Source organism: Siphateles boraxobius, unplaced genomic scaffold (assembly GCF_051911475.1).
Source record: "Siphateles boraxobius isolate OS27281-9 unplaced genomic scaffold, OSU_SipBor_1 77, whole genome shotgun sequence".
NCBI classification, from domain to species: domain Eukaryota; kingdom Metazoa; phylum Chordata; class Actinopteri; order Cypriniformes; family Leuciscidae; genus Siphateles; species Siphateles boraxobius.
In genome coordinates, this window is record NW_027509205.1 from 19,890,001 (window position 1) to 19,912,645 (window position 22,645).

Genomic DNA, 22,645 nt, shown 5'->3' on the forward strand with positions numbered 1-22,645 from the left:
AAAGCGGCAGAGGCAAATATTTTGCCATTATATAAAATATTTGTCTGATTATAATTTCACCAACAGTAATTCTGGATTGCCTCCACCAAACAGGTAAATAGGAAATAAGCAAATCAGAACACTTCAAGCCAAAACAGCAGTATGCGCGCAAGCGTGAAACGCTAGTGTTTCTTCTTGCTGCGTATCTTTTACTGGGGTCTCCAACACGTCGCACGATTGGAGGTAGCTCGTCAAGAGGCCGTTCACATATCGTGTCTTTTGCGCTCTCAAGTTCATTATTTCATGTAGGCGCGCGGCAAGTGTGCTCATAATTGAAGTGACGCACTCATTTGTTTAGGCGCAGCGAGATGAAAACACCTCAACTTTTCATAATGCAGCAAACGCACCGCAGTTCATGTGACAAGAACAAACAAATCAGCTTCATCCTTTCCGTAAACATTGAAAGCTCAGTCAATGAAGAATGTAAGAATGCACGTGCACCCAAACACTACGTGTGTTTTTCTCTTCTCCGTAAATAAATCTTGTAGCAGAACTACAGCAAGCGTTTTTCGGTGGTGGAAATCTATTAGCTACTAAGCACAACTAAGTTGTGGAGAGTGCGCATAGCAACGACAGACGGCACGGGAAAATCAGACCGAATTTTACTATTAGCTAATAATAAAAGATAAGCTAATGTGCATCGATGTAAATGTCAAGTAATTTATCTTTTTTTGACTCATTCTTTTTATAAAAATGATTTAAAGGCTAAAATATGTGAGGTTTATCTTTTTATAAAACCTTTTTTGTTAAAACTTTATTTGAATTTCATTTTACTATATGTGCCTATAGGGGTGGCAGGGGTTGGCGGCAATGTAAGTATCTGGATATTTGCCGCGTGGCGAGGGCTTCGATAACCTCTCTCTTTTTTGACCATACATGTTTGCATCCCTGAAATGAACCTGATTATGCCCTTTGGCGCTTGAGTAAATAAATAAATTAAATATGTGGCAGCCGTTGTGTGCAGTAAACTTTCTTTTAACAAGCTGTTGTACTGATGTGATGACCAGTTATAGTTTTAATGTTAGTAAGCCTATTTAGAGGTGCGGATTAATTCAGGAAGGACTGTGTGTAGATATATTTTATTTTGTGTATTATGAGGTGGTCCGTGAAAGTTCTTGATTACAAATAGTGGTCCACACTCACAAAAAGTTTGAAAACCCCTGAGATAGACGGTTGATTTGCTTTGAAACAGACAGACAGAGGGTTCTTTTAGTGAGTTGGCTGTGTGCTTCATCACTACTTACGGTCTGTGGATTCATCTTTCCAGTCATGAGGTCCAGCAGGTCAGAGTCGGCCATGGCAATAGTGCAGTCTGCTTTCTTTTCTGAGGAACACAACAGGAGAACATTGAAGAGCACAATATACCTAAAATGAGATCGAAGAACAAGCTGGAGTGACGTTATTTCATAATCAAGCCAAAAATAAGTTCATTTTGGAAGTTTGAAGCTGCTTTCAGGGAAAGTTGGCTCCGGCTGATACCATTATGTAATAAATGGGTGTAGCTCTAAGGCTCCGCCTTCTTTAACGAGGAAACCTACTCTGGTTTATTTCTTCAGTTCAGTCCGTCGAGGTCAGATGTCCACGAGTAAAAACATGAACCCACTGGAATCGTAATTCTGAATGAAAGCGACTCACACCGTTTTTTGAAGTTCAATACTGTAAAGCTACTTGATTTTAAACAATCTACTGTATAAAATGCTATATAAAAAGAACGGACGTGATTTGACAGGAGTGTCGAATTGCAGAGCTGGTGCAAAAATATCTACATCACTATGATCAGATGCTTTTTTAACTGCTGTTTTCTCACTGCTGTTGTGCGTTTATTTTGTTTTTAAGAGGAAAACGCACAGCACATATTTATATATATGGTCCCGACAGCATTGGGATGTTTGCTAACAGTATAACTATTTCTAACATCTTTTTACCCCAGTAAATTAATAAAAAAGTATTATATTAGGGCATTTATAGGGGTGAGAGCTGAAAAACAGTCTCAGCACTCGCGTTTTCTCTGTCTTTAGCTTTTGATACACAACGGATCAGAATCCGGCATGTGTGAGCGGGTTTGATCCTGGTCATTAGACCGAACACACACTCTCGCTTGCTTTCATTTCCTCTCATCCTTCACACTAATCTCGTGGTCGTGGACACACACACACACACCTGTGAATATAGTGTATGCATTGACGTCACTTTCTGCCGACACACGCTCACTCAGCCGAGCTGAGTGGCAAAACATCCTGCAACATGACAGGATTTAATAGGTAAAAAAGTAAAAAAGAAGATTATCTTCTTAAATTAAAGGCAGTTGAACTTGAGAGTGATCCTTAATACTTACCAAATAACCAGTGGTCCATATGGCCAGGAATTGGGTTATAGTGCTAGACAACACTATAAATACTACATAGGTAGATATAAATCTGGATGATCACTTATATCATTGTTATATATCGTCATATCCCCTCAGCCCATAAACTTGATAAAGCATTATAGCATTTGAACTGAACACCAATGTTGCCACTCAGTGAGAGTAACCGGCAGTGACTCCGCCTACTGTGACATCATAATAAAATATCAAATAAATGTATGAAATGATTAATAACTGATTAAAATGACATTGTGTGTTTTTGTGTTCAATTAAGTTTATTATTTAAAGGTGCATTGTGTAATATTTAGGAGGATCTGTTGACAGAAATGCAATATCATATGCATAACTATGTTTTCAGTGGTGTATAAAGACCTTACATTATGAACTGTTATGTTTTTATTACTTTAAAATTAGCCATTTCTATCTACATACACCGCGGGTCCACTAACATTGACATGTTTCTACAGGAGCCCTAAACGGACAAACGCGCTTAGTCACTATGTTGTTCTTCGTGCAAAGAAGCAAGCTAAAGTCAGCGAATAAAACACTGACACAATGATGAACAAGTAACAATAATATACGCAATAACATCATTTTACTGAATAATTAAGTAAACCTAATTTCTTAATTTATCTTAGTAAAGAAACCTCATTGCTGAACTGCTACTCTCTGCTGTCTCAGACGACCATATCACTTCCTGTCGGCCACCGTAACTTCTGTTGGTTGCAATTCGCAACCTCACCACTAGATGCCGCTAAAAAATTACACAGTGCACCTTTAACTTTTTATTTATTTATTTTAAGTGGGTTTTGGTGTGTGTGTTCTGATAACTGTTCACGGTTTTCAGAAAGACACATGAAAATGTCCAACTTCTACTGGGGAAAATATCGAGCCTCTCCTTCAAACTACAGCTATTTTCATGTGAGGTAACTGAACCTGATCCAGGTGCGTCCAGCCCGAGACAATGACGAATTAGGAACGGTCAGCTGTTCGTAGCATCTGCATCCTCACCCATATTTAATAACAGAGAAACACACTCACCGGCATCATTGTGAACAGAGCCTTTTCCGTTCTTAACATCAACGATCCAGATGGCTTCCTTTCCATCCGGCCCGTCCTTCACCTTGAAGGCAAACACACCTCCAATCTTCTTCACAAACTGCTCTCCTTCCTACACACACACACACACCAGAGAGACCGTCAGTTGCACACCCACCATAAACCGTGTGAACCGCAGCTAAACTTAAACGATAAAGAGATAACTTTTCCCTCAAACAGAAATGAATGTGTACATTTTATTTTAAGCTCCTTACGTTATATGGTAACACTTTATAATAAGGTTTTGTTTAACTACATTATTTAGCATGTATCAAATAAGAACAAAACTTCTCCAGCATTGATTAATCTTAGTTAATGTCAATCTCAACATTTACTACTACATTTTTAAGATCCAGCTCTATCTGTTAACATTAGTTAATGCACTGTGAACTAACATGAACATTTTTAACTAACACTGCCAAAAGATAACAATGCTGTAAAATATATTGCTCATTGTTAGTTTATGTTAGTTAATCCATTCATTTATGTAGAGCTGCACAATATATCGTTTTAGCATCGATATCGCTATGTGTCCATCCACGACAGTCACATGATCGCGGGACGTGCGATGTCAAGTATAGAGATCATAGTTGATCTGTATGTTTCTCGGATTTATTGCAAAGTTTAACCATCAGCAAAAATTCATCATTTGCAAGTGTTTTAGCTCCTGTCAGTTTAAATATTCAAGTGTTTTGAAACCATTCACGTGTATTTGTGCTTGACATACATGCAAAATCATGTCAATACTCACCGAGACAGGAATTTTGACATAAACACAGTAGCATATGGCTTACGTGAATGCAAACAATTGAGAAAGAAAACAAATGCCTATCATTATATTGGATCCGTGCATTCGGTCTTAAAGTGACAGCAGCGTAATATACCCACTGTTGTCTGTCATTAATGTTAATCATACCACAAAATACAAAGAGAAAATCGCTTTTGTAGCTTTAAAAAAGATTAATTATATTTCATTTATTCAGTGAAGACTATGCAGTGTTATTTTACATTTGATTATTCAATTTCTGTACCTGAACACTGTTAGACTTATGTGAAAAACAAATCACTGTTAATTTCATTTTCTATCTTTGTTCTATTGTATTTATCTAGGCTTGTAATTCATTTATTATTTTCTATGCAGATTCGCTCCCCTACAAAATCACCCTAATCGTTCTATAATGAATTATTTTCAAATAGAGAACATAATTCTGTTCAAGTTATTTAGTGAAATGGTTTTTATATTGCAATATACTGTATATCGCAATGTCAGTTTTTTCCAATATCGTGCAGCCCTTAACTAAAGTGTTACCCATTATATTTATAATATAACACAAAAAGATCATCAAAAAGGGGCGGCAGGATCGAGAAAAATAAAATTGGTCGAAACACTTGATTTTAAACTTGAAAAGAGATTATAAAAAGCTACCAAACACTTGCTTTGCATATAACATTTCCATCCTATTTTTTACACTTGCTTGCTTTTTACACACACATGAAGAGTCATAAACAGCTGAAAAACAACAGCGAAATGTGGCGCTCGTAACATAAACCGCCTCTCTCAGCCTTCCAGCCTTGTAAAATTACACACTGCATCGAAGAGTAATGGAGCAAAACTGATCGGAAAATGCAGCGGTTTTACTTCTGTTGTGTAACAGGCCGTTATTTGAGTAAACTTGAAGAAGAAGCTGAAACGTGTCTGATAATCTCTTACTATCAGTGTCTCTGAGAGTGTAACGGATCAGCGATAACCCCATTAGAGCCCATTAGACAAGTTACTTCGTATAAATACCTAGGTTTATTTACTGATCACACACTGCAAAAAATGCTTTTCTTACTCAGTATTTTTGTCTTGTTTCCAGTGCAAATATCTAAATGTTCTTAAATCAAGATGCATTTACTAAAGTAATAAAATTACATAATATCTTACGTATAGTTTCGGGAGAAAAAAAAGGCAAAATGAAGTGAGTTTTTGCTTAAACCAAGCAAAATTATCTGCCAATGGGGTAAGAAAAATAATCTTGTTTCCGTTGGAATTAAGATTATTTTTTCTTACCCCTCTGGCAGATAATTTTGCTTGTTTTAAGCAAAAACTCACATAATTTTTATTTATTTTTCCCCCAAAAAAATGTTCTCTTCATTTAAGAATTTTTAGATTTTTGGATTGGAAACCAAACAAATGTAGCCTACTAAGACAAAAAAATTAAAAAAAAATTTGTAGTGCAAACTTTCATGGGTGGTGCATGTAGATCTGTGTTGAAAGATGCAACAGAAAATGTACGTTTTACAGACTCAGACTTCTTGGGGCTGCTCAGAGGGTCATAATGATGCTTTATCATGCTTGTATTGGTAGCCTCTTGGTTTGGTAATCTGAAAGTTGCCCTCAGATCTCATATGGCAATGAAGATGGTCAGTATGGATGGGGGTTCATTACTATTAAGTAGTGTGTATATATAAATGTGTGTGTGTATATACCTCCAACGTATAGAAAACAAAAATCTCCTTTTGTCTGATTTCGAAACAATACATGTAGAATACCTATTCCTGTAAAGTAAGACCAGGTGACGAGGCTGAGCGTGTAAAGGCCGAGATTTGAGGTATAAAGCGGGTCATGAAACAGTAGTTTGTGGAGGGGATGGACACGTTGCAGATTCATCAAAGTATGTGTTGCACATGAGATGACATGAAAAGGATCGTCTAGATAAAACCAAGGAATTTGGGTTTAATGAAATGACGATCCTTTCGGCACCCAATAACTTTGTAGTCTGAATAAAAAGCCAGCGGGGGAAAAGCAGGCCTGACAGCGGATCACAGCTGACATGATTAAAGCTGAGTAATAACTCCAATTCAGATCCTTCTTGATGTAGCCTCCGGCAGAGACGCTAAGGTGGAGAGAGGATTTACCTCGACAGCCAACCAATTCAGATGAATTAACCCAAGCAGGCTTTCCTGTACCTCATGCAGCTTTTTATTGATCTCCTGGAAGACAGCGTGAGCTTTGAAGCCTTCTAGACCTGAGGATGCACTGGTCAACAGCGCCTGGATCTGTGGAGAGCTGGGAATGAAAGAGATACATGAAAGACACACACAACATAGCTTATGGCTTAAGGAACAATTCAAAGAGTTCTTCTGTGTGATCCACAGTAAATGATAGAGATGCACGATATATATAGGCCACCATATCGGTATCGGCCGATTTTGTTCATTTTTAATGTTATCTTTATCGGCCCAATAAGAAAACTTGGCTGATATATTAAAACCAATAAATAATGGATTATTTCGTTCAGCTGAGACACTTCAGATACACACTGTTCGCCATAATGGTTTTGAATTACTTGAAATATGATTAGAATCACAAAAAAGGAAAATACAGTAAACTGTGTCGTGCAGCACAAGTCTGTCATATATGCTATAAAAAATTATAATGAGAACATCATAATTGTGTACTTGGGACATATTAATGGTGAGACTTTTGTTTTTGTTTATCAAGCTCTCAAAATCGATTAAAAAAATTGCATTTAGATTGTCCGCCAATATATCGGTTATCGATTATAAAGAATTATTGGTATCGGAAAATGTTCATATCATTGCATCACTAGTAAATTATTTTTGGGTGAACTATCCCTTTAAGAAGTAACATGGCTCACAAACATCATATCCTGATCTCATCACAATACTTTCCTATCTCTCTCTCTTTCTCACTCTACTCATCCTGTCATAAACATATTAAAGCCCCATATATTCAATCTGAAAAGAACAAAGGGGCTGTTTAAAGTTCAATACAAATATTTCAGCACAGGAAGACATCCAGACACAAAAATCTCTGGACGAAACGATCACACAACACACATGTGAAGTCTCAGACTTTCCTCACATGAACAAGCTGAGACAGAAAGATAAAAACAACAAGCTACACAAATGTGTGCTTTTTTTATCAGGAACAATTGGACAACCATGGATGTTTTCTCGTGGGTGAAACGCATAAAAAATAATTTTTAAATGAAAATAATTTAAATGAATACTTTATTACACATATTACCTTTTCACATTTACAGTGCATTTTGCATTTTAGGTGCTGGAAATGTCTCATTCCTGAGAATTAAAACAAATTTGAGCCCTAATAAACCAGAAATCCCTTTCAATCATTGGATCAATAAACTGTCATCATATAAAACCATCTGAATGTTTCATAGTAGTGAATCAAATGCAGAAATCCTGTAATAAATTGCTCTCACACAGACAGACACACACACACACACACACAAAGTAAATGACCTCCATTTGCTGCTGTCAGAATCTCTGCAGAATCATCCTCAAACACACGCTGTAATTATAAGCACGTTGTAAACACAGGTCCGATCATCATCATCCTCACCTTGACACCTGTGGGACACGCATTGTTGGTGAATATGAACAGCAGACAGACAGGTGATCAGGCCGCTGACAATCCAACAATCGGCGATACATTTGTATTTCTAAACGCTACTTCCGTGTTCTGTGGCCACGAGCCAGACCTGAATAATCAAACACTGTTTGAGAGTCAAAATAAACGTGACGTTTTTATTCTCAAAGTATGCGTAGGCCTACAAGGAGAAAAACAAGTCTCTAAAGCTCTCTGAATCTGAAAAAGTCAAAACGCATTACAAAAAATAGCTTTACAAATCATTATAAATAAACATAGGCCTAAGTAATAGAACGTTCCCCTATAATCTCCATGATCTGTATAGTTAGGCTACAGCAGTGCAGCAATAAACTGCACACATTACTGTGTGTTTCCTCTTCTATTCTAGCATAAAGATCTCATTAGACTAATGGACAGAGTGAACGATACCTTTAACTCTGTAACATATTCAGTGTGTGTCTATCAGATAGAAAGACATTAGATTTTGGGATGGCATGCTCGTTTAACAGTATACCTTTTATGTTATTTATTACTACTTTATTATTATTTCTTTTCACAAAGAAAGAACATTTGCTATAAGAAAAAACAAGATCACAATAGGCCTATTTTACTTGTTTAAGGGGTCTAATAATATTTAGAACTTCAATTAGAAAGACACTTCAAATCTGAGCAAGAAATTTGTTCTTATGAATTAAGAATTTACAATGCAAAACAATGAAATTTAGGAAAGTTCATTATCATGATTAGCCTATATACAACCTGAAAATAAGTATTTCCATGATAATTGCTACTGATAATGATAAATTAACTCAAAATGTATAAAAGTGCACATGCAGTTAAAATTTTAAATCCTCACGAAAAGAGTGCAGCATATTGTGGATAATAGAAGTTGATTTTCTTTTAAAGCAGCTGGCTGGAGAGAGTTTTATTTAACAGAATAAATCATGTTGTTTTGTGATATGTTGCACACGTTTTCGTCATGTAAAGTTTTAGAGAGAGAGAGAGAGAGAGAGAGAGAGAGAGAGAGAGAGAGAGAGAGAGAGAGAGAGAGAGAGAGAGAGAGAGAGAGAGACTCCAGAAAGAGTATGGCACAGGGAAACAGAAGATGGCCTCTGCTTCCTCCTGCTGGACAGTTGTGGCTGAATATGTGATTAAATATGCCATTTAACTTTTAAACAATTGCTTTTCCACGTGACTAATCACTCGGAATGCCTTTCTGTGCGAACAATTACGTGACTTCCGTTCATGGTTTTTGGCTAATTGTTATAAAATGAAATGCTTAATTAATGTTATGATATTTAAATTAAACGCATTCTTCATTTCCTCGTTAAACTTCACATGGGGAAACACGCGCTACTGGTTTGAAACATGACGGTCGAATTTTCAGAATCTTAATTTTGGGTCAAACATTTTGTGAACAAACCGGAAATTAATATCACGGTTTCACAGCACATGGTAATAATATCGATGTTACACTTATCCCTCCTGCGTTTACAACAGAAGTTGAAAAAAAAAATAGAATAGCAGTTGTAAATGTAAATAATTAAAAAACTACACAGCGACCTGTCACGTGATGGTACTTTTCTCACCGTTTGTTGGGAAGAGGCATTCATAATTGGTCAGATATTATCCTTTGCATATATTTAATGTTAAGGATTATACTCCATTATTATTTGTTCCAACAAAACAAAAACGAAATGATATATAAATAACTACGTTTTAATAGTGTGTTGTGATTTGAGCCATCACGCGCCCCCTGCAGGCCTAAAAAAAGGTCACGGACTCGATTTCCGATACCAGGGAGAGCATTTATAGTGATAAAAATGAATGCAATGTAAGTTGCTTTGGATAAAAGCATCTGTGAAATGCATAAATGTAAATGGAAATAGTAAAATAAATAAAAGCGGAAGTCAGTAAAACAGCAAGAGTTCTATGCAAGCCTTTTTTTCTTTTTTATCTTTTATTGTATTTTTGTCAAATGTTCCTTACGGATACTTGTTTACTATGAGACCAGCTTACTATGAACTTTCCACAAGGCGGCGCATGGAGGCTCATAAAGCCACCCATATTATTAATCCGCTTTCAGGCAAACTTCCATCTATCCACTTTGATTTCTATTGTTTTCCACGCCCCCGTGACGTCTTCGGGGCGCATGCGCAGTAGTGTCTGTGTGTCCAGCGCTTCCTAAACACGAACGGATTCAAACTCTTGCGGGTAACGTTTCGATTTATACTGTATTATTCGAATTGCGCATTTTCTCTATATACGCACGTATTTATCGCTGTTTTTTTCCCGTATTTAATTAGGTCAATTTGGGCGACGCGTAAACATTGAGCGATAAACCTCAAAATATATTTAATCTGTTAGTTCAAGCCTATGAACAGGATTATTATAATTAATCAATGTTAATAAATGTCATTACTGATTACACTAAGAAACAATACCATGGTATTACCATTTACCATAGTGTTTTTACAACTCACATGAATACAAAGGTATAGCAATGTAGAAATCACATTACTATACCTATTCAAATTAGTTGTTATATGCTATATTTGAAGTACTATGGTTAAACTATAATATCTCCACAATTCTAATAAAAAGGCCATTTTCCTTTCCACACCCATCAGATGCTGATTGACAGCTGTCAGATGCTGATGACCTCATGGCCTCGTCCTCTGAGGTGAACGTCCACATGGAGGAGGTGGTGGTGGTTACGACCCCTGACACCGCGGGTCAGACTTCATCTGGCGATGAAGAGAAGAATATACTGGTGGCTTCTGACCTGGAACAGTCTGAGTGAGCATTTCATTCTGTTGTGACTCCCATCATACACCTCTTTCAGACTCTCACAGCAGCTTTTGTCTTTTCCTGCACAGGGAAAACATTATGGAGCAATCCATGGAGTCCGAGGCTGAGTCCAGCACCACTCTCTCTCTGCCCAAGGACACTGTACTGGGTATGAAATTAGTTTTATTTTTAGATATAGTTTTTATTAAAGTGCCCCTATTATGCTACTTTAAAGGTTCCTAGTTTTCTCCTACAGCAGGTTTGCATGTATCAAAGGTCAAAAATATTTGAATTTTCTCATAATATACATTGCACCTCGCCTCATTTCTCAAAGAGTCTGAAACCGTCAGTTCGAAGATTTTGTCTATCTAAACCCCGCCTTTACGCGAGACTACTCTGCTCTGATTGGTCCGACAGCCCTGTCTCTTGTGATTGGTCTTCTCTGCTCTGATTGGTCAGATGGCTCAGTCTGTTGTGATTGGTCTACTCTGCTCTGATTGGTCAGATGACCTAGTCTGTTGTGATTGGTCTACTCTGCTCTGATTGGTCAGATGACCCAGTCTGTTGTGATTGGTCAACTCTGCTCTGATTGGTCAGATGACCCAGTCTGTTGTGATTGGTCTACTCTGCTCTGATTGGTCAGATGAACTAGTCTGTTGTGATTGGTCTACTCTGCTCTGATTGGTCCGACAGCCCAGTCTCTTGTGATTGGTCTTCTCTGCTCTGATTGGTCAGATTGTTCAGTCTGTTGTGATTGGTCTTCTCTGCTCTGATTGGTCCGACAGCCCAGTCTCTTGTGATTGGTCTTCTCTGCTCTGATTGGTCCGAAAGCCCAGTCTGTTGTGATTGGTCTACTCTGCTCTGATTGGTCAGATTGTTCAGTCTGTTGTGATTGGTCTTCTCTGCTCTGATTGGTCAGATGGTTCAGTCTGTTGTGATTGGTCTACTCTGCTCTGATTGGTCAGATGGCCCAGTCTGTTGTAATTGGTCTTCTCTGCTCTGATTGGTCCGACAGCCCAGTCTGTTGTGATTGGTCTTCTCTGCTCTGATTGGTCCGACAGCCCAGTCTGTTGTGATTGGTCTTCTCTGCTCTGATTGGTCAGATGGTTCAGTGTGTTCTGATTGGTCTTCTCTGCTCTGATTGGTCAGATGGTTCAGTCTGTTGTGATTGGTCTACTCGGTTCTGATTGGTCAGACGGCTCAGTCTGTTGTGATTGGTCTACTCTGTTCTGATTGGTCAGACGGCTCAGTCTGTTGTGATTGGTCTTTTCGAGTGTGAATCCTTTTAAATTCGACATGTCGACACACGAACCAAACTCTTCCCATCTCAGCTACAACTACAGTGTTTGAGATGCAAAGTAGACATTTTTCGCCGGCAGCCAATGAAAACCATATGTTGGCATTATGGAAATTTGTTATATTGTTATGTATGTTTGTAACAGGAAGTGAGACTAGAATTCAAAAACAGTTCAGAATAGATTCTTTCTTTTAGGATACAATAATTGTATTTGTCATGCACTTTGCAGAAATTTTACATTCACAAACAGCTATATTACTCACTGCATGAAAGGTAAAATCTGAAAAAGCATAAAAGGGGCACTTTAAGATTTTCTTTTAACTTAAAACGAAAATGAGAAATGTTGCTTAGCTGCAACTAACTGAAATAAAATAAGTTTTATTGTTAAATTTATTTCAAGTAATAAAAATGTTTTTGAATGGTTTTAGTTAACAATAAAATAACCCTGCATATTATATCATAATTCCGATTTTCTTTTATTTGGCGTAACAATAGACATGTCACGTTCATATTTACACAGTGAAAATATCTGACGATACGGATGTTGAGGGGGATATTCTCTACCCGATAACCTGTGGGGACAGCAAAGCCAACCTCGTGTGGAAGAAGTTTGTGTGTCCCGGGATCAACATCAAATGTGTGCAGGTAAATACATGATGCAGTCTATTTTACAACACTTCTAACTTACGTTTCTCATGATCTTTTTTGATTTAAAGGCTTATGCTTAACTAGGGATGTCTGTCGATTCAGATAATTATACACAATTAGTCATATATATTTTTCTGTTTTTAGCTAATCCATTAATTTCCTTGAGAAATAAAAAAAAAGTAAATAATACTATTAGTATGTTTAAATTATTACCATGCAGTGCTAGTGCAGGGCTATCATACTTAACTAAAACCAATACCATAAAAAGTATTTTCGTTACTTTGAAATAAAATAAACGATAACTGAAATAAAATGAAATATACAAAAATTATATTTTATTTCAGCTAGTTCCCAAGATAAAATTTCTTATTTTAATTCTGCTTATCTTTATTTACTAAAACAATCAAAACAGAAATAAAAATGACTAAAAACTACATAGACATGTTTTAAATAATGATACTAAAAATGTCAAAAACATACAACTACATTTTTTAAACTTTAACTAAAATTAAAATGAAATTGGGAACATATAAAAAATGAAAACTGTTTCAAAATATTAATAAAAACTACAGTAAATAACTTTGGTGCTAATTACTCATCTCACATAAAAACAACATATATATTATTCAAAACACATGAATTTACAAATGTTTTTTTTATCTTTAATTCTAAAAATTAAAATAACTCAATTATTAAGGTCAATTATCATGTTTGCTGATTTACCATCTTACATAAGAACAACCGATTTTCTATTTCTCAAACTGCATGAAAATCTTAATGTCTTGATAAAAGATATTAATGATATACAGTATTTTAATAAGGTTTAGTTGTAGTCACTGCATAACTCCCACACTTTAATAATTGTTCTTTTATAGATTTGATGGATTTCATTCTAAAATGAGGAAAGCAGCATTATTAAAGAAAGAGCAGATGTGAATGATAATGTTTATGATCATATAGAAGCTTCATCTTGTAATACAAATTAAGAAAATAATCATAAATAATTTCAGAAAAGATCTGTAAGCAATGAGTGAGATGCTGTGTAATTGTTTTACAAATGTGCCGCTTTGAGTAATACATTTTTCTCGCCACATAGACCATTTCATATGTGCTTGATTTGATATATAACTGTCTGTACTGAACGGCTTGCTGTGTTGCAGCTGAACGATCATCTCATCAGTCCCAAGGAGTTTGTCTATATAGCGGGAAAATCCACGCTGAAGGACTGGAAGAGAGCCATTCGCCTCAATGGGACCATGTTAAGGTTTGTGGCACTGGGCAGTAAAAGAATATCAACTAAAAATACATTCCAAAATACTGTTTTATATGATATATGGTGAAATATAAAGCACAAACACTTGTCTCACTAATCTTTTCTTCTATAAGGATGCCTATTATTCAAAAGTGACAGTAAAGACTTTTTACATTGTTAGTAACAACTAACAAAAAGTGTTATATTTCAAATAAATGCTGTTCTTTTGAACATTCTATTCTAAACACACCTGTTTTCAACATTTTTAATAATAATAACTGTTTCTTTAGCAGCCAATCAGCATATGATTTCTGAAGGATCATGTGACACTGAAGACTGGAGTAATGGAGTAAAATGTTGAAAATTCAGCTTTGATCACAGGAAATTTTTTTTAAAATTATATTTAAGTAGAAAACAGTAATTTTTTTATAGTATTTAACAATATTTTACTGTATCTTTGATCCTTTGAAAGAGACTGCTTTCAAAAACATTATAAAGTCCCCCTGTAGTCAATCATTTAATCCAAAATTACATATTTAAACATTTTTCCTTGGAAAAAAATTTCTTCATGCCTTAACATATCTTGAATGTAACTCTACACCCTTGCCTGATTTAGCGGTGATATTAATATGAAAATGAGCCCCGCCTCCACTCACTCACTCAGCTCAGAGATCCAATCGTTGACGATCACACTTTGATCTGATTGGTTACAAGGTAGTTTGAGACTGTCTTTGGTTCACTGCAGTTTTAAGGAGAAAATATTCAGCAATGATGTTGACTTGAATTTACACATGGTTTATCTTAAAGAATATTAAAAACACCACATAGACATGTAAACAACATTAAAAGCTTGATTTTCATCACAGGGGGACTTTAAAAAGTCTTAAGACCCCAAACTTTTGAACATGGTGTGTATACCATAAATTCAAATCATTCAACTCCTACAAAAGTGAAATTAATAAAAGATGGCTATTTTTTCTTTGGAATACTGTGCTTTGAGGAATTGTTCACAATAAGATCAGGTACACATATTAAAACAGTAAATGGAGACATTGTGTTTTTATGTTGACTTTAAGTTCCAGTCTTCCTTATATTGTTGAAGATGAAGGAACTATTGTTCAGCTGTATCTCCTGGTTCTTCTTCCAGGAAGATCATGGATTCAGGTGAGCTGGACTTTTATCAGCACTCCAGACTGTGTTCAAACACCTGCCGCAGTACCAAGATTGACCTGGTGGGGTCACGAGTGTCTGTCAGCAGCCAGCAGTCCACAGAAACAGCTCCCGCCACCCCCGCCTCAGTGGACGGTACCAACACACAGTCAATTCAATAGTTTATGCGTAGACTTTCATATATGTTTGCACTTCAGAATGATTGTCATGGTAGTGCCATTAATTGTTTGAGCAGGGATAATGTTTAACACGTTAATTTGCTATGATTAATAATAGAAAAAAATAACACGTTAAAAATGATTAATGCTTTTAACGCACACAACTCAGACTTGTACTTCATCTTACCATCATACTTCATCGCACCGATATGAAGATTTTGGCTGTTACTGATAACCGATAATTCTTTATATTTGAAAGTCGATAACCGATATATTGGCTGATAAATCTGAATCCAAATTTTTATAAAATTTTTCTCAGCATTGAATTATAAATTTCTCATTATAATTGTATGTCTCCTATATGACAGACTTGTACTGTATTTTCTTTTTTGAAGTGAAGCAATTCAAAACCATCATGGTGAACAGTGCGCATCTGAGGTTTCTGAACTGAAGGAAATAATCCATTATTTTTCTGCTTTAATATATCGGCCACATTTTCTTTAAAAATAAATAACATTAAAAATGAACATATATCGGCCAATACCGATATGGTAATATTGTGTTACATGTTAGACTCAATATTGTCCGTTTTTGCTCAATTTCAGCAATGAAAACAGGTTCCAATAAAAGCCAGAGTAGTTTTACACACACAGTTTTATTACTGAATGAATCTGTGTTTTTTAACAAAACGAGTGAGCCAATGATTCTGTGACTCGTTCATAGAGATGTTCACTTGCTTTATTCCTGAATCATCCGTTAGAATGAATCGGTTGAGTGAACGACTCAATGACCACCTACTGGCGGTTTTTGTTTAATATTTAGAGTATCATTTCATTTTTCATTCATATTCATGCCACCTCTGAGCTACATTAAACAGTCTGTATCAATATACCTAAATGCCACTTCAGATGCTGCTTCTGAAAAAAAAAATGCTAAAGCCACATTGTAGCCTTAAACGTTTATGTGTAATAAATTCTATGCTGAATCAAAATATTTATTTTTAACGCTACTTTTTGTAATGTCTATTCAATGTATTTCTCGTCAAACACAATAATGACTTTAAAATATCTGTTGGGGTAATTTCTCAGCAGAAAATTGAGGTGCAATTAATTAGAGATTGATTCAAATAATTAATTGGCATTTCATTATGTGATTAATTCGATTAATTATGTTAATTGCTTGACAGTCCTAATTTATATTGCTGTTTCAGTGAATGGATGTTCAGCTTCGTTTTCCACAGATGGTGACGACAGCACTGAATGGGTCACGGCAATAGGAGGTGAGAGTGTCTGACATTTTAAACGATCTGTGTAGTTAATTGGTCTAACTCTTTCACCGGCCGTTATTTTCCATGTCAGAGGACACCATGACCTTCTGGAGAGGACTGAGGGATGCTGGGCTGTTGGAGGAAGTCATGGAGGATCTGGAGAGACAGATCCAGGAGATTCTCAAGGGCCTCGAGGAGCGAATCCAAGACCCGCCACTGCAGGTCAAAGGTCAGAGTTACGCCACTAAACCTGTTCATACTAAACAATGATGTGCAATCAGTTTGAGCCCGCTTACATTAATTTCCCTGTACACCACTGGTCAAACGTTTGGACACACTAAACTGAATTTGTTTTCCATAATCTTATAACACTTTTATTATACATGCGCATATATATATATATATATATATATATACACTCACCTAGTAGGAACACCATACTAATACTGTGTTTGACCCCCTTTCGCCTTCAGAACTGCGTGGCATTGATTCAACAAGGTGCTGAAAGCATTCTTTAGAAATGTTGGCCCATATTGATAGGATAGCATCTTGCAGTTGATGGAGATTTGTGGGATGCACATCTAGGGCACGAAGCTCCCGTTCCACCACATCCCAAAAATGCTCTATTGGTTTGAGATCTGGTGACTGTGGGGGCCATTTTAGTACAGTGAACTCATTGTCATGTTCAAGAAACCAATTTAAAATGATTCGAGCTTTGTGACATGGTGCATTATCCTGCTGGAAGTAGCCATCAGAGGATGGGTACATGGTAGGGCTTTGACTTTTGCCCAAAACCATATTTGAAGTTTGTTTGTTTATTAATATTGATATTCGAATATTAATTATTAATATTTTGACCATTAAATGCCGCAGCGCTAGGGCTAAGGGGGCTTAAGCCCCGAATGTTTTCAGTAAAGCTCAGAATATATTGTTACCTTGTCTTTCTCATAGAGCAAAACAGTTAATCAGAAAAACAAATGTGAACAAGATTACAGCTGCCGCGATTAACTTACCTAATCATGAAAAGTGCATAGGTTATTACAGTTTTATTTATATTTTTACCTCTGCATTAAAGGTACTTGCAACGTGCTTTTGCAACGTTGAGCATTGTAGCCAATCACAGACATGTCTGTTGAACGCATCGGCCAATCAGATGCGTTTAAATGAGTTCCTGTGCTGAAGATGTGTTTTGCGCGAGCTTACCGTCACCGAGTTCTACACTTTTCGCAAACCTGTCCTTATTATTGGCAATAAACTTAAGATGCAAATAAGAGATTCTCGGCAATGTATTTGATATTCTTGATGCTCCTCTGATGCACTCCATTACGCAACGCTCTGTTTGTTTTCATGATGACTAAAAGTTCAGCGGTCTAACATTAGCTCATCGATGTCAAAATGATTAAAGAAGCCGGGGCTTATCGTTCACAGAAGGATGTTAACAGTGAACGAATACCTGGTAAAATGTAAGTAGCGGCAAACGTTGCTTTTCAAATTGTCAGGAGTGTAGATTCGAACTCCTCGTCAGGAGTTGTTGTTGTAGGCTTTGACGCGGCCATTGTTTTGATATATAAAATATGCGCTGCGCTAACCAGGACACTAACGTCACCTACAGGAGCCCAGATGACCTATAATTGCCTTTCTAATGAGCTCGTGATTCACAACTTCACCAGGCGTGAAAAAGCCTCGGAATCTGAATTTAAAATAAAGTTTACAAACAAACACATTTACAAAAAATAATGCCCATAACAGGTTCGAATATTAAAGGCTGCCTAATATTCGTTCAAATATCTTTTTTTTTTTCTCAAATATTCTAATTCTATTCGAATAACGAAGTTCGGAGTCAAAGCCCTAGTACATGGTGGCCATAAAGGGATGGACATGGTCAGAAACAATGCTCAGGTAGGCCGTGGCATTTAAACGATGCCCAATTGGCACTAAGGGGCCTAAAGTGTGCCAAGAAAACATCCCCCACACCATTACACCAACACCACCAGCCTGCACAGTGGTAACAAGGCATGATGGATCCATGTTCTCATTCTGTTTACGCCAAATTCTGACTCTACCATCTGAATGTCTCAACAGAAATCGAGACTCATCAGACCAGGCAACATTTTTCCAGTCTTCAACTGTCCCATTTTGGTGAGCTCTTGCAAATTGTAGCCTCTTTTTCCTCTATGTAGTGGAGATGAGTGGTACCCGGTGGGGTCTTCTGCTGTCGTAGCCCATCCGCATCAAGGTTGTGCGTGTGGTTATTTCAGTCAGAGTTGCTCTTCTATCAGCTTGAATAAGTCGGCCCATTCTCCTTTACCTCTAGCATCAACGAGGAATTTTCGCCCATCGGACTCCCGCATACTGGATGTTTTTCCCTTTTCACACCATTCTTTGTAAACCCTAGAAATGGTTGTGCGTGAAAATCCCAGTAACTGAGCAGATTGTGAAATACTCAGACCGGCCCGTCTGGCACCAACAACCATGCCACGCTCAAAATTGCTTAAATCACCTTTCTTTCCCATTCTGACATTCAGTTTGGAGTTCAGGAGATTGTCTTGACCAGGACCACACCCCTAAATGCATTGAAGCAACTGCCATGTGATTGGTTGATTAGATAATTGCATTAATGAGAAATTGAACAGGTGTTCCTAATAATCCTTTAGGTGAGTGTATATATATACATATATATATATATAAATGTATTAATTAGAATATTAATATGAAATATGTCACATTAATAAGAATATTAATATGAAATATTTCACATTCATAATTGTATGATGTCAAAGTTGTAAAATAATTATATCTATATAATTATTATTAGTGTAATAAAATATAGATCTATTTTAATATAATATTTGTATGTATTCTCAATACATTGCATCAGATTATATTCTTGTTTAATGTTCAGTTTGTGGTAAATGAGTTTGTATCATTGAAATGCTATTTTAGATTCGATTTTATTTGTATTATTTTATGTTTTGATTTTAATTATAGTTAAATATTTAGGCATTTTGTTGTGCGTTTTTGTCATGTTTAATAGTTTTTTATGTCTAAATAGCTTTTATTAAGTTTTAGTTTATTATTTAAAATGAGAAACTAGCTGAAATAAGATAAGTGTAATATAAATATAAATGTTTATTTAAGTTCTATATATATATATATATATATATATATGGTTATAAGCCAGGGTTATTATTCTTAACTTTAAATGTTATTAATGTTTTATAACATTGCATATTTATATTCATATTCATTATGTAGAATAATATATATATTATATTCTTGTTGTTTAATGTTGAATTCGTATTAGGTAAAAGAACAGATTACATATATGAATATATATTTTAATATAATGCTTTAACTGAAGCAAGACATTTATGTAAATATATTCCATGTCTGTTTTTTTGTGATTCAGTATGCTGCAAATGCACACAAATGTTCTATTAAACTTCAGACTGATTCTATATCATTCATTATATGAATCTGTTAATAGATGCCGCTCTGCTCAACAATATAGTCCAGAACTTTGGGATGTTGGACCTGGTGAAGAAAGTTCTTTCCAGTCACAAAAGCCAGATGGACCGCTGTAGGGAACAGTACACACGCAGCTTAGTTGGTCAGTACGTGTGTGTGTGTGTGTGTGTGTGTGTGTGTGTGTGTGTGTGTGTGTGTGTGTGTGTGTGTGTGTGTGTGTGTGTGTGTGTGTGTGTGTGTGTGTGTGTGTGTGTGTGTGTGTGTGGTGGCAGCATCAGGTTTTTAAAGAGGAAAACATTACTAAGCACTAGGGCTGCATGAATAATATGAAATCTAATCGAATATGATTATCAAATTGCGATGGCTGCAACTTAATTGAATGAATGAATGAATGAATGAAAATATTTATTTCGAACTTTTAAAAGAAGTAAGAAACAAATAAAATACACAAAAAGTAGAAAAAAGAATTGTATACTCAACATAATACTGAACCCATTTGAAAAGGGAACTTAAATAAATATAAATATAAAATGTAAATTAAATAAATATAATAAATAATGCACTGTGTTTTGTGAATCTTCCTAAACTTTTAATGAGAAGATTCAAGGTGCTCCCTGAGGTGTTGTCAAAATAAAAGTTAATTTATTTAAAAGTAAAAAAATGAAGACAGCCATAAATATTATTATTGTAATTTTACAGTTGTAATGTAAAATAAAATTATTATTATTATATTATTTTCTTAAATGCTTGATTTTTTATTTTTTATTTAGCTTTATTTAGTAATAATAAGTATAGTAATAATAATAATGGTTATTAATATTATTAAATAGCCACATAAAACAACACATTGTGGAGCCCTATAAACAATCACAGAAAACTTGGATTTTTTTTATCGCAATTTTCATCACAAAAATCACCAAAGCAAGTTTTTGAGAAGTGACTTTTTTAACTCTTTGCATTTCTAGCCCTAGAGCAACAGTGTGACGAGCATCGCAAACGCGCCAAAGAGCTGAAGAGCAAATCTCAGCACCTCAACAACGTCCTGATGACCTTGACCCCCGTGACCTCACCTCCCACTGCCAAACGGCCCCGTCTGACCCGTGCCGTTTCGGGCCCCGCCACCGTGGCCCCGACCCCCGCCCAGTCCACGCACTTCACCCTGCCCATCACACAGCTCACCGGCATCCCTCTGTCGGCTCAGACTCAGTCTCCGCTGATCGGCGGATACACGGTCCTGACGTCCCCCGGGGGGGCCGAACTGCATCCCGACGGCTCCAATCTGACCATGCTGAGCGCTGCCGGCGTCTCACAGGGCTCCGCGGGACACACGTTTGTCAAAGTGGTCAGTCCGTTTCAGCTGGTCACAATGGGCGGAGGAGCCACGCTGCAGAACCTGGGAGCACCAGCAGGGGGCGCTGCAGGCAACACTGTAGTCGCTGTGCCCGTTAGTACTGTCAGTAGCATAAACACTGCCATCGTTGAGACCGTCGGGCCGCAAGCAGACGCGGCGACAGAACAGAGAGATGACCAGGAGTGAAATTCTCCTGCAAGGTGTTTTTTTTTTTTTGCACGTAACGTCAATGTATCATATAATTTGTATACGGAAGATGAACTTTTTTGCTTTTTAATGAGGAATTTGCAACTTTTTTTTGCAAAAACAACCATGATTTGGTAATGAAAGTCTTTTGTTTGCATTGCATTTTGATTTCATTGTAAACTGATTACAATGTGGTGAAATACAGGATAAACTGTTTAAGGACATTTTAAATGCTAATCCTTAAAATTCTGTGTTTGACCAGTGTGTATAATTTACAGTTATAATGTGTTTTTGATGTAACGCTTACTTCGATATTTATACTGTGCACATAATTTTTTTCATATTGATGTTTCATATTAGTATGTCTGAGATTACTTCATTACAATGGTATCTGTACCTGACTCATCATTGATTATTTAAAATTGATTAACCATCTTGTCTTTCAAAATAAATACACAATGATTGTACAACACAGCAAATTGACCTTATAATCAACAACGTGATATCATGGATTGGGGGTGGGATCCAATTCTACATAGGCAGTCGATATAAAATAGGCTGAATATTCCTTGAAGTTCCACGGTGGACTGTTTTGCAGTCTTTTAAATCACTTACCATAGTAAAACAATGTGTTTTAGCTGTTTGACAGAATAATCAGCATAGATCATAAGCTCTATGGTGCTTTTTTGTGTATCACTGAGTGCTTCTTTATCACAGTACTAGAGGACTTTTTTCAAGCTTTGTATTCAACTTGTAATTGTGAACAATAGGTGGTGCTGTTTATCTAAACATTCTGCACCTTGAGATTTGACTTTAAAGGGATAGTTCACCCAAAAATGAAAATGTTCTCATTACTTACCCTAAGATGTTCCAACCCTGTATGAGTTTCTTTCTTCTGTTGAACACAAAATAACATATTTTGTAGAATGTTGGTAAATAAACAGTTGACGACACACATTGACTTCCATGGTAGGAACAAAAAACTATGGTAGTCAATGGGTTTCATCAACTGTCTGGTTATCAACATTCTTCAAAATATATTGTTTTGTGTTCAACAGAAGAATGAAACTCGTATTAGTTTTAAACAACATGAGGGTGAGTGAAATAATTTTCAATGAGTTAACTATCCCTTTAAGATGGAAAATTCCTGAAAGATA

General features: G+C 36.3%; 2 protein-coding genes across 5 annotated transcripts in view; one reads left to right on the top strand and one right to left on the bottom strand.

Moving 5' to 3' along the window:
- Nucleotides 1-9,595, bottom strand: part of scp2b (sterol carrier protein 2b) — a 16,204-nt gene extending 6,609 nt beyond the window's left edge. Inside the window, exons 1-5 of the mRNA XM_077219178.1 lie at nucleotides 9,491-9,595; nucleotides 7,875-8,028; nucleotides 6,455-6,554; nucleotides 3,446-3,575; nucleotides 1,284-1,363 (exon numbers count right to left, since the gene is read on the bottom strand). Of these exons, the coding sequence (XP_077075293.1) occupies nucleotides 1,284-1,363; nucleotides 3,446-3,575; nucleotides 6,455-6,554; nucleotides 7,875-7,966 (402 nt within the window). The 5' untranslated portion in view covers nucleotides 7,967-8,028; nucleotides 9,491-9,595. The remainder of the gene's footprint in view (nucleotides 1-1,283; nucleotides 1,364-3,445; nucleotides 3,576-6,454; nucleotides 6,555-7,874; nucleotides 8,029-9,490) is intronic.
- Nucleotides 9,596-10,037: 442 nt separating this feature from the next.
- Nucleotides 10,038-21,962, top strand: gmeb2 (glucocorticoid modulatory element binding protein 2). Of its 4 annotated transcripts, none has more exons than XM_077217894.1 (10): nucleotides 10,038-10,115; nucleotides 10,532-10,700; nucleotides 10,781-10,860; nucleotides 12,509-12,633; nucleotides 13,797-13,900; nucleotides 15,036-15,193; nucleotides 16,427-16,495; nucleotides 16,575-16,712; nucleotides 19,971-20,093; nucleotides 20,917-21,962. In XM_077217894.1, the coding sequence occupies exons 2-10, from the start codon at nucleotides 10,567-10,569 to the stop codon at nucleotides 21,486-21,488; spliced, it is 1,503 nt and encodes a 500-aa protein (XP_077074009.1). In that variant the 5' UTR covers nucleotides 10,038-10,115; nucleotides 10,532-10,566; the 3' UTR covers nucleotides 21,489-21,962. The 4 variants fall into 4 exon arrangements, with proteins under 4 accessions (XP_077074009.1, XP_077074012.1, XP_077074010.1 ...); XM_077217897.1 differs by having other exon boundaries at nucleotides 10,058-10,115; nucleotides 16,457-16,495; XM_077217895.1 differs by having other exon boundaries at nucleotides 10,066-10,106; nucleotides 10,525-10,700.
- Nucleotides 21,963-22,645: the final 683 nt, after the last annotated feature.